We start from the raw sequence: 15,059 nt of genomic DNA, 5'->3' as shown, positions 1-15,059 counted from the left end.
TTAAAAAGACTTTTTCAATTTCATTTAAGAAACAATTAGGTAAAGAATATTCCTGTTGAAATATTTATTTTTTATAAAAACATAGAATTTGACCACATATATTCTTATCAGCCTTTTTTACTAAAGATTTTGATTTGACTTGCATATACATCTAGAAGCAAAATTGGTTGATGAAAAATCTACAGACATAACAATAGATTTAATCTGCATTGGAGCAAAAAAGTCAAATATTTAAAAACAGATGACCAACATGAAAAAACACAGCTCTTTTAATGAGATTTCTCTAGGATGTTTGGATATTATTGTTTGAAAAATATGAACAAATGCACAAATATGAACAGATGAACAAATATTTGTATCAGTAAACTGTGACCTGAATTACATTAGCACCAGCATTTAGAAGTGCAACATAATTATTCACAAAAACCAAAATCATATTTTATAAATTAAATATAATATACAATTAGCATTCTTTTTATGTGTATTTGTTGATTTACCAAAAAAAAAACACCACACAAATGTACATATATTATCAGTCTCATTCAGTTGAAAAGGGAATATGAAATATTGAAACAGGTAGAATAAATTGCACCATGTAATCTTTATCCATACTTCATACATGCAAGCAAAAATGAAATTAAGGTCGTATGGGACACTTCCATGTTGTAACCTATTATTTATTAAAATAAACTATAAAATCAAGTATGATTTTATAAATAATTTCTTTCCCAAAATTGTTTTCTAACAGTGTTGTGCTGAGTGTTGGAAAGTTCACTACAGATCTGTAAGTCATAAGTCCAAATCCCATTGGGGATTATAAAATTTTTACCTTTCCAAAATTTTTAAAACATATTTTTATGCCCCCCTTCCATTCATTTTCTTCACAGAGGATGAACATATTAAAATGAAATTTGGTTTACAAGTTTATCATGATAAAGTTCGATATTGGGTATGATTGAGCCATTTTTGACAGAGTTATGCCCCTTGGACTTAGAAAAATCCCAAATATTGCAGCTTACGTTCATTTTCTTTGTGGATGTTTCCCAGGGAGGGGTCGTAAGTGTTTCACAAACACATCTTATAGGGATGTATAATATGCACCCCTTTCTCACTGTAAAAAATGCTGGGAAAAAAAGTGCGTATTATATTCACCGGATTACGGTAAATATTGCAAAATTTGGAAATTCAAACCAGTGAAAGTATTTAATTACAATGTACTTTAATCCAAATTAATATTGACAGATGTCCAACACCCCCTTAAGTAGTTATGCATTAATGGAGATTCCCTATTTTACACAGGTTCTAAATTCTGCAACTCCAACGTTTTGTATCATTTGTGCAAATATAAAATTGCAAGCACAGAACTTTTTGGGAATAGTATTGTATAGTTCAAAACTGTCAAACAAATAAAATTTTTTTTTTATTAAATCTGTGAGAGCTGCTTCTCACGACTTTGTGCGTATATTAATTCCTTGCATTTAATTAAGTATCTACAGTATCAGTCTTGTGTTTACTGCACTAACATTAAGAACTTGACTATACGCTTCAACAGATAAGTAAAGGTTGTAAAAATAAGAAAATGAAGGTCAATAGAATGACAATTAGTGGGGGGGGGTCAAACATCAATGCCATAGGTCATCACTATGGAGATATCATCATAATTCATCTTTTGTATCCTTGTCTCCTTCTTCTCCCTTTGATTTCTCTGAAATAAAAATGAGTTGTCCATGTTTCAAACATACATGCATGTCTGTATCTCTAAAGAAAGGCTCATGGAGGTGAAAAACCTTTGAAATCTTTGTATCACTTACTTTTATTCTTTTTCCTTGCAGTTTTTTCATCGGTGTCAACTTTTTCTCTTTCTCCTTTGAGTTCATACTTCTCTGTTAAGCATTCTATGAATAAAAGAGGAAAACTTTACACATACATGTACTAAAAAAAAAAAGTTTTATGTTGATCTGCAAGCAAATCTGATTCTTGAATACTCCATTTGATGAAAATTAACATATTAAAAGAAGCGAAAAACACAAATGTCAAATTTTCTCTGAATATCACAATAGTTCAACACATTTTATTGATAAAGGTGGATATATAAATTTATGTTGAATGAATTCTCATTTGAGTAGCTGGTAGGAAAATAGGGAGGTGAACATTTTCCGAAAGAAAAATCTCACTTTTGTCATCCTTGCGGAGGGCACGGTTAGCACACAGATATGTCATCAGATCCTTGTCCTGCTGGTTGAAATACCAGTCTTCTATCTCATCTTCATACTCCTCCGCCATTTTGAAACACTGTCATAAGAATTCAAACAAGAGATAGATTAAGTGTCATTGATAGAGATTTACAGGTAAGTTTTACTTTACCTACCGTATTTAATTTAATTATAAGATTTTTTACATTTTCTTGGTGCACTTATTTAATGTGTTTATGCAGTCAAAAATTATCTGTAAATTTTTGGAATATTTCACCTTTCTTTGCATATCTGTCACCTCAGCAGAGGGTGCATCCCACAGTTCATGAGGAATTCCTAACTCCACTTTTACTCCTTTATTTCTGTAAGGGTAAAATAGTCCAGGTTTCATACACTATTAATTTTCCATTGGTTTTTTTTTGGGGGGGGGGATTAAGCAATTATGAGCCTGTTTTTTTTCTAACATTCCTATAGAAAAAATATTTTAAACAATGAAAATAAACCTAAGAGTAAATATTAAAATGTTAAATGATTTATGAAAATGACACCATCTCTCTCTCTCTCTCTCTCTCTCTCTCTCTCTCTCTCTCTCTCTCTCTCTCTTGCACTTTTTTTAGAAAGAGATTAGAAGAAGGGACTTAACATTTTTTTCCTTGAGTTGCCCTATGATATCTCTGAAAACTTTTAACTTACACTAATCCATGTAATGTTTCCATCGTTTCACTACGACCTTTGGCAAACCTATTGCTCCCTGACCTTTCCTTGTGAACATTGTATTCCAGGATTTTATCACAAACATGTGGATCAGTGAGTGCCTCTGTCAGTCTCAATTCTCTTAAGGAAAATTTACAAAGAAAATTGTGAAAATTAAAGTACAATATATATATAAACAATGCCAATATCAGATATCATATTACTTAATTATTAGTATTAATTTACATGACAGTGCACTGTTAATTTATTTCTAATAAGTGTACTTCATTTATATATATACTTTTAAACTTTTCTATTAAACTTACGACTTATTATACACAATCTTCTTTTTCTTGTCTAATCCATGACCAACATGCAAAGTTTCTTTGGTCTTTCCAGTTTCATCTAATCTGCTTTGCAGTTCAGTGACAAAAAACTTACACACTAAAATAAAGATTAAAGTATTTGTTTTTCATTTATTTTTTTAGCATGTGAATTACCATCTTCACAACGTCAAGGTTTTGTGATTACGGAACTCCACACGTTGTGCAGATAGGGTTTGTGTGGAGTTCCGTAATCACAAAACCTTGACGTTGTGAAGATGGTGAATTACATGCTAATAAAATAAATGAAATAAATACATTGTGATTAAAATTTCAAGAATTTACGGATGTAATTAGGAAATATAATTTAAAAAATTTTTAATATCTTTTTTAAAAACCAAAAGAACTTAGTTCCTGAACATCTGAATAAAAGGAAGTATGTTTCAGGAATCAACCAATCAATAACTGCCAAGTGTATAGCTAGCTATAAAGGCTATTTTGCATAATAAATTTAAATAAAATTGATATGGCCAAAATTCTTCGATTTAAAAAAACCCCGATTAATCTAATATGATATGTCAATCATTGTGACATATATCATTATTTTATGAATTTAGTGTATCTTTATGTACAGTATTGTCTTTAACATCTTATTCCTCCAGTCAACATCAGTGCTTAAGATTAAGAACTTGTGCCGCGCATTCTATTATTAACTTCATCGAATAATAAATAGCATGCTTAATATTCAAAGAAGAAAAACATTCGCTGAAAAAGTCTTTGAGAATATATACTTAAATATATTGTTAAAAGGACAAAGAGAAACTACATTTCTACATATACCTTCGCACATGCTTGGTAAAATAACTCCCGAATCATCATCGTTACAATTGAATCCAACCACATTCAACAGCAGAACTAACGTTAAACCGAAAAATATTTTGAGCATTTTATGCGTTCAATATGCGGATACGCAGTTCTGTCTTAAACACGACTTCAGACTTGTGTGTTTTGTGTACATATCAACACAAGGAAGCCGAAAGTAGTTTTAAACTTTCACTTTAGTTAAAATTAGTTTCGTATTAATCAAGCACGCTTCCTTCAAAACCAGTGCTACTCTCACTGAAGCATATTATGCAACAAATATTGTTATTAAATGATTTGATATTTCAATCGAAAGAAAAAAGTTTTAACTGGTTTTTACTGTGAATTTGGGAAATTATTTTCGTATATGAGTCAAGAGGGCGTGCACTATCGGTTCACTTCCTGGGAACATACTAAAGACCTGAATTACTAATGACCTGAAAGACCTGAAAGACCTGAAATTTTATATAAATGATACTTTTATAAGATTTTAGTCAAATGAATTTATTTTGTGGGGGTTTAAATCATATTTCCAGGTATAATTTTGTTTAAAAAAATATCATAATGATCAGTTATTCAAGCAGAAATATGAAAGACCTGAAAATTTCAAATGACCTGAAATTTTATATAATTGATATAGATGATACTTTTATAAGATTTTGGTCAAATGAAATTACTTTGTGGGGGTTTAAATCATATTTCCAGGTATAATTTTGTTTAAAAAAATATCATAATGATCAGTTATTCAAGCAGAAATGTGAAAGACCTGAAAATTTGAATTGACCTGAAAATTTAAATGACCTGAAATTTTATATAATTGATATAAATGATACTTTTATAAGATTTTGGTCTAATGAAATTACTTTGTGGGGGTTTACATCATATTTCCAATTGTGTTGAAAAATATTATAATGAGCTGTTATTTACGCAGAAATATGAAAGACCTGAAAATTTGAATTGACCTGAAATTTTATATAATTGATATAAATGATACTTTTATAAGATTTTGGTCAAATGAAATTACTTTGTGGGGGTTTAAATCATATTTCCAGGTATTATTTTGTTTAAAAAAATATCATAATGATCAGTTATTCAAGCAGAAATATGAAAGACCTGAAAATTTGAATTGACCTGAAAATTTCAAATGACCTGAAATTTTTATAATTGATATAAATGATACTTTTATAAGATTTTGGTCAAATGAAATCACTTTGTGGGGGTTTAAATCATATTTCCAGGTATAATTTTGTTTAAAAAAATATCATAATGATCGGTTATTCAAGCAGAAATGTGAAAGACCTGAAAATTTGAATTGACCTGAAAATTTCAAATGACCTGAAATTTTAAATGATTGATACATTTCTTTGTTCTGTGTCAATTTTAATGTCTATTGTTGAGTTTTTATCATATTTCCAGGTATATATGTGTTAAAATATATCAAACCGAAACATGGGCTGTTAGATGACCTACACAACTACACCATCACAAAATTTCAGGTCAGCCCAAATTTTCAGGTCAATTCAAATATTCAGGTTTTTCATATTCCTGTGTAAATAATATATTTTAACACTTATATACCTGGAAATAAAAATAAAAACTCACAAATAAACATTAAAACTGATACAGAACATATAGAAATGTGTCAATTATATATAATTTCAGGTCAGCCCAGATTTTCAGGTCTTTTGTATTCCTGCGTAAATAATTGATCAGTATGATATATTTTAACACTTAATTTATATACCTGGAAATATGATTAAAAACTCACAAATAGACATTAAAACTGACACAGAACTTAGAAATGTATCAATTATATATAATTTCAGGTCAGCTCAAATTTTCAGGTCAATTTAAATTTTAAGGTCTTTCGTACTCCTGCATAAATAATTGATCAGTATGATATATTTTAACACTTATATACCTGGAAATATGATAAAAATTTACAAATAGACATTAATATTGATACAGAACATAGAAATGTATCAATTATATACAATTTCAGGTCATTTGAAATTTTCAGGTCAATTCAAATTCTCAGGTCTTTCATATTTCTGCATGAATAACTGGTCATTATGATATTTTTTAAACAAAATTATACCTGGAAATATGATTTAAACCCCCACAAGTAATTTTATTTGATAAAAATCTTAGAAAAGTATCATTTATATAAAATTTCAGGTCTTTCAGGTCTTTCAGGTCATTAGTATTTCAGGTCTTTAGTACGTCCCCACTTCCTGCTCAGATTTGATTTGAGGAAGAAAGGAGGACGACGGGCAGGATAAAGAAAAGAGTTTGAGATACATTCGTGTCGACTGACCAGAGTCCACGAATTAGTAAGATTAATTTATACTTGTTTGAGAAGCAGATGGAATAACTTTCTTGTTTATCATTTTGACCATAGTATAGCAATTTGGCAGTAAACAAACGAATTTCCTCGGATATATTTCATTTCCTTGAAGACCATTTTAAGATTTCTCGAATATAGCCCCTCCACGTGCATAAACTTACTTTTGATATGTTGTAGTGTATCATTTTGATAAATGATTTTAAGTGTATATGCAATTTGCTTAAATTATTGCCATTTTCTATTTCAGGATTGAAAAAATGTCTGCATACAGTTTTGGTATAACCCCCATCACTTGCCATGCATGGAATGGGAAGGGCGATGGTAAGATTGATTAAACACTGGCATACTTGGCTAATTTCAAATGCTAAGTTTATTCATTTCCTTCGGTACATATTTTTCTTACAACTTTCAGAGATAGCAATATCCAAGAATGATCATAACATTGAAATTTACAAGAAGACCTCAGGTGGTTATGATCAGACTGCTACCTTGTCTGAACACGGTCAGCGGGTCACAGGAATAGACTGGGAACCCCAGCACAATAGGATTGTTACCAGTGGAGCTGTGAGTATATTACCATACATTCATAATACAATCCTGATAGTAAAGGCACAATATGATTGGCCAGAAAAGTTAGCGTGATACATTTTATGATATATTGGTTACATATGAGACTTTTGTCAACTATTCCCCTAAATAACAGCTATTGCATTTAAATTCCATAAAAGGAAGGACAAACTTTTTACTTTCTCTTCACCGTTGGCATAAAATTCAACTATAAGGAAGTACTAATATTAGAAAGCTTTGTGGCTCTGAACTTTACCCAGACCCAGTTTATACTTGTATATAAAACAGGCAGCTGTAAAAGTCAGTTTTAACTTATTATTAATCAATTTTGTATTATTATTGTCATTATTGTTAAATTGAGGGATGGAAAAATTCTGTAACTAAATATAAAAATTGATATTCTACATACAATAACTTCCATGTGTTTATATACAGGATAGAAATGCCTATGTTTGGGAGTTCCAGAGTGGGGCTTGGAAGCCATGCCTGGTCATTCTGAGGATCAACCGGGCAGCTTCTTGTGTCAAGTGGTCACCAAATGGTAAGGCCAAACCTTGGACACAATCCCATTAAATTATTTAAATAATGGTATTTTTCATATTAAATAAAAAATGCAACAGTAATACATTTACCTCATCTGTCTGTAAGGTACCAGTAATCATTCTTCTAGAACCTGTATGATGATTAGATACAATCAAAGAAATTTAAAATGAGGTTTTCAACTGCAAGGTTTTTCTTATTTAGAGACTAAGAACCAGGTAATACATGTACTCTATGTGTTGGTAACACTGTTTCACAAGACTTATAATTTTGATGTTGTTTGATTATCTTTTACAGGTGATAAATTTGCCGTGGGCAGTGGTTCCAGGCTGGTCTCCATTTGTTACTTTGAGGAGGAGAACCATTGGTGGGTCAGCAAGCACATCAAGAAGCCCATTAGGTCCACCATCACCTGGTATGAATTTAAATTTAACTTCTTATGGGAGTCTAGGTGGAGCATCTCTTTCATATGAGAGACAGATTTCAATCTGCATAAATTATTGCTACTATGAAAATATTAAGAAAAAGAATGGTTTTTATCAAATTGTATGTGCATTTTAATGACAATTCAAGATTTTGAGAAAAAATTAATCTGCAAAATTTCATCATGGTCCACAAAAGCTTGGAGCACTGAAATCACTTGATGCACTCTACTACATGGAATTAAGAAATTGAAAGGAAGTACTTGTACTTACTTTTCCATCTAAAAAAAAAAAAAGTCACTAAAACACATTTTAGGTTTAAACAAAATATGCAGGGAAAGTTTCACCATTTGAATTGTTTGTAAACAAAAAATATTTCAATAAAACTAAGGCATTGTATTATCCACATGCATTTACAGCTTGGACTGGCATCCAAACAATGTCCTGATTGCTGCTGGATCTTCTGATTTTAAAGCAAGGTAAGTTAGTCACATTTGCATCATCCAAAGCTGTAAATTCACCGTTTGAAATTAACAAAGTTTAACACCCCTGGTTAATGTACCTTTTAAATTTCTTAACTTTTCTGCCATGATAAGTTTTGAGAGTATGTCAATAAATATTAGAATAATGCTATAGTCTTGATACATTTACAAAAACATATCTGCCCCATATATTTCATGTTTTATAATTTACGATTTTGATTTCAGGATTTTCTCTGCTTACATAAAGGAGATTGAAAGCAAACCCACATCAACCTGCTGGGGAGCTAAGATGCCTTTTGCCAACTGCATGTTTGAGGTGTCCAATGGAGGAGGTAAATTATGAAAAAAAAAAAATTTTGGATGAATTTATTTTTCAAGTTAAATTCAATAACTTGTACATTCATGATTTTTCTACTTCACTATATACAAACAATTTTTGATATGATGAAACACTAAAAGGGAAACGTGACTTTGGAAATGGACAGTGGAGCTCGATAGGCAGGGAATTGTTTTCAAAAGAAATTAAAAACTGGAGTTTTTTTTTACAATTTTCAGGTGGATGGGTTCAAGATGTCTCTTTCTCAGCCAGTGGAGAGTTGCTGGCCTTTGTTGGACATGATTCCAGCATCAGTGTAGTGAATGGAGCCAACAACCAGCAGTAAGTTCTCCATGCATTCATATAACTTTGTAAATAAAAGTGCAAGAAATAAGACTGTAAAAATGTGAAATTTTGTATTGTTAATCAGCCATATAAATGCCTCCGATATATATGTATGATCTACCGTATATTCCCGCTTATAAGTCGGTATTTTGGGAGTAGAAATTTGAACAAAAAGTAGGGGTCCGACTTATAGGCATGACATACAATCAGAAAATTTTTCCACTGGGTAAAACTTCGTTTTTGGGTGCCAATTAGCTTCCAACTTTTGACTTGTGATCCCTATACTTGACATGTTAATATTTTAATTACTAAAAAGATAAACACATTAATAAATGCATTGAAAGTTTCAACTGTATTTCTTAAAAATATAAACAGGGTTTATTTGATAGGATCTTTTATTTAAGCAGGCAATTATTTACGCCTGAGGTGATATTAGCTGTAGGTATAACTGTACTAGGGACAATACAAGCCAACACTGAGTGTAAGGGGCTAATTACCAACCCTAATCGGTCAGTATGGGATAAAATACCTGTCATTTTATTTCCAGTAGCATTTAAACTAGTTTTTGAGCTATAATTAAGTTGTAATGAGTGTTAAAAAAAATAATGGCGTCCAAAATCGAAAGTTACAAATTTCAAGAAAGATAACTCTGTTTACAGAAAACTATTAAAAAACATGGCGTCTACAAGCGATCTAGACAGTGGGATTACAGAACAGTAATTTCTGTTGAATACTTAAAAATTAAACACTGAAATAAATGCTGGTCTGTTTAAAAAAAATAAAGATCGTTTTATAATTATTCATAATTAATTTCACCTGAGGTGATAATAGCTATATTGGTGGCTGTAGGTGGCATGTCACCTAATTTAAAACAACACAAGCTAACACACCAGTTTTAAAAGGGGCTATACTATCTTAATCAGTCAACAGGGGATCAAAATCACTATAATTTTATTTTCAACAGTATTTTAAATAGTTTTAGAGCTAATACCAAGTGTATTAATAAAAAAAAATGGCGTCCAAAATCGAAAGTTATTATTCCAGGATAGATGTCTTAACTGAACACAACACTTTTAAAATGCATCTAGAAATGATAACAGAGGGGTCAAACACCAATACATTTTATCTAGAATATAGTCTTGCTTGATAAAATGTGCTAATTTGATTGAGAATTTATAGACTGATTATCCTGAAAAAGATACCCGACTTATAAGAGGGTTAATGGCAAAATCTTGTAAATAAACTTGAAAAAAGACAACCGACTTATAGGCGAACAATACTTATAGGCGAGTAAATACGGTATTCACTGTACCGGTATATATGTACTTTGATTGGAATTTTAAAAGAATTTCTTTTTCTTCAGATTAGCAGTTCTGAAGGGAGCCTTTTTGCCTATGTTGAGTCTCACCTGGATTGGACCTCACAGCATTGTGGCAGCAGTAAGTGATTCAATAGGCTGAGCATTTCCATAATATAGTCCCCTCCTTATTATAGAGTTGAAATTCAGACAAAAAAATTTTGAAGAGATTTTCTTAAATGCACAAGATAGCTTTTTATATACATGTATACTTGTTTAACTTCAAACACAAGCAGTATCAAAATATTTCAACTTAAGTTATTTTTGTAATCAAATCTCTTTAAACTCTGTGTAAGGCCTAACAAAAAAATATGTTTGTTTACGGTTACCCGACCGACCCTATATTTAATCGCCGACCCTAATTGTTTTTATCCATCGTTAGAAATCCGGAAGTCACACGTGGGTTCGTTTAACTTTTATATTCATCTTAATCTGTCAAGCGTTTGAAATCGAAATCGAAAGTGAAAAAAACATGGCGTCAATATCTACGTCCACATGTTCTCTGCAGTTTGAAGAATGCGTACACATAAAGCAAATGCAGTTGATATTGGTATTGCCGAATAATATGACATTTATCCAGGTGTTCGATCGATAACATGGGGGAAATGAAAAGGTTCCTGATTTTGAAGTACGAGGCAAACAACATGGAGGCAAAATAATTTTGACCCCAGGAGTCGGCGATTTTATCAATTTCTTGAAAATAAATGAGAAACAGGCAAAATCCTACCAGTAAGCTTCGTGAGCGTAGCGAGCTAAGCAACAGGATGGCAATGAGTTTTCTAGATTTTCTTTATTTCGCTATCCAACCGCTATTAAACACCAGACATCCGTGGTGTTATCTTATCAATTTCTTGCATTTATTTCCCTAAAATTATCCTCCAAAATCATTTTAAATCCATTTTTGCACATTTCGATCATGGCCATGTTTAATGCTTCTGGTGTGCAATATCATGTTTTTAAAAAAATAATGGGTGTCTGTTTTGTATAAAAACTTAGCATATCGAGCCATTTTCAAGGAACATTCTGCATAAAAATATATAGTCTGTTGCACTATTGATACTATTACTAGGTCAGGCGCAAATCGAAAATTAATCCTCAGGGGAGATCTCTACTAAGCATGTTAATTGTTGCAACAGCAGACATAAACTATTTTTTTGTATTGTCTTATTTATTTCTAGAACACATTTTATCCACCAATGAAGATAAAGTTTAAAATCAATAAACCTCTAGATTTTATATTTGATTACAAGTACCTAGATTCTATAAAATATACTATAAATACGAGGCATGATTTTTATTGCGAAAGTGAAAGGGTCATATAAAACCATGTGGTCCAAAATTTAAATGACAATAACATTCGCAGGGGTGCATATGGCAAACAAAAATAAGCAAGACACAAAGAAAAACCGTTTTGTATTATCAGTTTCAGAGGGTTGTTCGGAAATTATTGAGACATTTTCTCTTATTCATTTAGGAAAAGAGATAAACCCTTGAAATTTCACCAAAATGTAAATCAGAATAGAGTTTATCAATGTAAAAAGTTTCTTTTCCATGGCATGAATAGATCATTATTGGTAAGTGGATCAACGTGCCTGCATCCAGTGACCCAGCGCAACAGCAAACTTCTCGCAACGTCATTTTAATGCTTCTCATTGCTTCTGTGTTTAAACACCTTACAAACGACCGAAAATAAGAATTATTTTTTATTTCTCATCTTTTGTTTTGATTTCAAGATGTCATTATTTACATTTTCTCTCATTCTTGATTTTTATTTTGAGTTCTGTTTACCCTAAAATCAAATTACTGTGAATGTCTCCTGCTTGTTTTTTTTTTAGAACTGTTGACAACAGTAAGTGGTAAACAATACTTGATATTTAGTCTATTTGTCTTAATTCTAGTTAAACAAGCAGTGAAAAAAATATGATGAACTGAAGCTCTGTATCCCTGGTTATCGTATAATTTTGGTTTAAGGAATTGCGTGGCCTTAAAGGTCTTCTTCTGAGATTTCCACCAGTTTGATGTTTATTCGCTGTGCCGTCTTGAGGTCAAAATTCAATGTAATGTCGTCATATTTCTATAGCTTGGTAAATATATTTGTACCATATCCGTATTTCAGCTCGAAAATTAGTGAAACGTAATCAAAAGTTAGTTGCAAAATATAGCAAAATGAACATATTTAATTTGATTTCTTTTATCATTAACTGTAATTCTACGGACACTTTGAAATGGGATGTTCAAGTTATGCCTGGGCCAGGTACCCCGACCACTGACTTGTTTATCTACCGTCGTAAACAAAATATTTAATTAACTTTCAATATAATAATTACTTTGTTTAATTATTTGTTTTGGATTCTTCAATGTTTAGGCCAATTTTCGTCAAAATTTGTCACTTAGAAAGGATAAGGGATATATTCGAGTTGTCTCAATAATTTCATGTACGTGACGTTTCTGAAGTTGTGTAAAAAAAAAAAATAATAAAATAAAAAAAAAAATCCTACCTACCGACCCTATTTTTTTTCAGCATGTAACAGTAAACAAACATATTTTTTTGTTTGGCATAATCACTTAACATTTTAGTCTGTTCCAGAAGGGAAAGGTATTGATCAGTTATTTTCAGATTATACCTGTATTGACTTTTTTTTTTTTTGATAACAGGGACATGACTGTGTCCCCAAGTTGTTCCGGTACAGCGATGACGGAAATGTGACCTTCGTCAGTGACCTTGACATTCCTCAAGAGAAGGAAGCGGGAACTATGAGGTAATTAAACTTATTATAGGTTGTGACCCTTTATCATTATAACTTCTGAGCCAGAGGAATTCACTGAACATTAAGATATATCAGTTCCAGATTTTAAGAACAAAGTCATAGGGTGTATCTCTGTAAAGCTGAAAATAAGTCTAGTTTATAACATGTCTTTTTATTTATTCTCCCCCCCCCCCCCCCCCCCAATGTTCTCTCTCTTCTTTTTTTGTGCCATACACAAGAATTCATCAGATGTTATCATGTGGGTGATTCTCAATATTTTCAGTGCTATGAACCGTTTCCGAAACTTGGACAAGAAGGCCACGGCAGACTCATCCACTGAACTGAAAACCAAGCACCAAAATACAATCACGTAAGAGAACACAATTTTGTAATAACTGATTGTGTAATTTTCTTTAAAACCTTTAGTAGCTTTTTCATCATGTACATGTATTCAGTTTTAAATTGGGATTGAATCTTTTTAAGGATTCTTTATCAGGCAGTTGGTAATTTCAAGACAACACTTTTAATTTTGTATAATAATAGTACATTCATTACCTCACAGTATATTTGAGTACACGTCTACATGTTTACCTACATTTACCTTGCTACCTTTTTTTTTTTTTTGCAGGCAAGTGTCTATTTACTCAGGTACTAAGGATAACTGCAACAAGTTCTGTACAACAGGAAAGGACGGACAAATGATTATTTGGGATGTCAAGGTACATGTCTATTAGGAACCTTAAAATTTTGGAAATGTTAGCATTTTCCAAACAATAATATGTTATTTTCAATGTCTACTCAGTTATATAAAATAAGTTGCAAACACTGTTAAGAACTGAAAGAGTTGTAGAATTTAATTTTTTGTCATGAAGAAAAAAAATATTTAAATATTTGCATGTTAATCTTTTTAATTTGTCATGGTCTATTTGTAAATGAATTAAAGATAAAAATTGATTAAAATATTTACTTTATACTCTTTTTTTATTTTCAGTCCTTGGAGAGCTCCATTTCTGGCTTGAAAATTTCTTAAATAGTGAAACCACTGTCTTTCAAGGATTTTTAGTCCTTTTTATACTTCATTACTTTTTATGGACCATGTAACCTTTAATTCCCTGTGACAATGCTTTGCTGAACAATGTTCTTTTTCCTGAGCAGTTATGATTAAAAACCAGACCAGCACACATAGATCTATGTGTTTTGTTTCAATGTCTATTTTTTAATGGCTAAATCACCTATTTGAATTTACACTATGTACTCTTTTTCAAATAAAATATGTACATCCATGATGTAAAATTACTTGTGTTTTTATAAGTGTTTGTTATTCAATTTTTACAAACCACGAGGCTCATTACCAGTACATGCGTAATGGGATGGGAAAAAGAATGACAGACCAGACGAGGATTCGTACATGGGCCCCCTGAATTGTCTAGAGAGGTGCTCTACCAACTGAGTTATCCCAATAAGTTGTGCAAGTATTTAATCCAGTCTGACCAACACACTTGTATTGAGCCAGAGTTCATTATCTGACCTTCAGTCATTGATTCCCCTGAAATGGATTTTGTCAAAACATGTATAAGATACATGTATATTCTTTACTTTAATCACGAACGGGGTTAGGAAGGACCCTGGAGCATCTGCCCTTCCTACTTTTGCATCATAAGTAATCAAAAGATTTTTTATCTTGAAGGAGGAGGGGGTCATTGCCATTTGAACATTGAATAAACCAGATTTATCTGTGAGCCAATGTTTACAAGTTACACCCCTACTCTGATGTTAATATTAATAGTAAGCAATGTCAACATTTAACAGGAAGTTTAAATCAAATTTGTTAAAAATAGTATCCCATCTTACGGCATGCAAAACAAAA

At 31.5% G+C, this 15,059-nt stretch overlaps 2 protein-coding genes across 2 annotated transcripts; one reads left to right on the top strand and one right to left on the bottom strand.

Annotated features, from left to right (window-relative positions):
• Window positions 1-49: 49 nt before the first annotated feature.
• LOC128165865 (protein canopy 4-like) lies at window positions 50-4,226 on the bottom strand. The gene is made up of 7 exons (XM_052830770.1): window positions 4,049-4,226; window positions 3,212-3,329; window positions 2,886-3,026; window positions 2,470-2,554; window positions 2,175-2,292; window positions 1,812-1,895; window positions 50-1,705 (listed from the first exon to the last, which is right to left on the bottom strand). Exons 1-7 carry the CDS (start codon window positions 4,152-4,154, stop codon window positions 1,656-1,658), a joined length of 702 nt encoding a protein of 233 aa, XP_052686730.1. The 5' UTR covers window positions 4,155-4,226; the 3' UTR covers window positions 50-1,655.
• A 2,071-nt stretch (window positions 4,227-6,297) lies between these two features.
• On the top strand, window positions 6,298-14,488 carry LOC128168327 (actin-related protein 2/3 complex subunit 1A-like). Its single transcript, XM_052834558.1, has 13 exons — window positions 6,298-6,402; window positions 6,664-6,737; window positions 6,829-6,980; window positions 7,419-7,524; window positions 7,821-7,938; window positions 8,365-8,424; window positions 8,653-8,759; window positions 8,983-9,085; window positions 10,452-10,527; window positions 13,101-13,204; window positions 13,476-13,562; window positions 13,821-13,911; window positions 14,184-14,488. Exons 2-13 carry the CDS (start codon window positions 6,674-6,676, stop codon window positions 14,220-14,222), a joined length of 1,107 nt encoding a protein of 368 aa, XP_052690518.1. The 5' UTR covers window positions 6,298-6,402; window positions 6,664-6,673; the 3' UTR covers window positions 14,223-14,488.
• Window positions 14,489-15,059: the final 571 nt, after the last annotated feature.

This window comes from Crassostrea angulata, chromosome 10, assembly GCF_025612915.1.
Source record: "Crassostrea angulata isolate pt1a10 chromosome 10, ASM2561291v2, whole genome shotgun sequence".
NCBI classification, from domain to species: domain Eukaryota; kingdom Metazoa; phylum Mollusca; class Bivalvia; order Ostreida; family Ostreidae; genus Magallana; species Magallana angulata.
The sequence above is the reverse complement of the archived record's forward strand: the minus strand, read 5'-3'. Positions and strand labels throughout refer to the sequence as shown.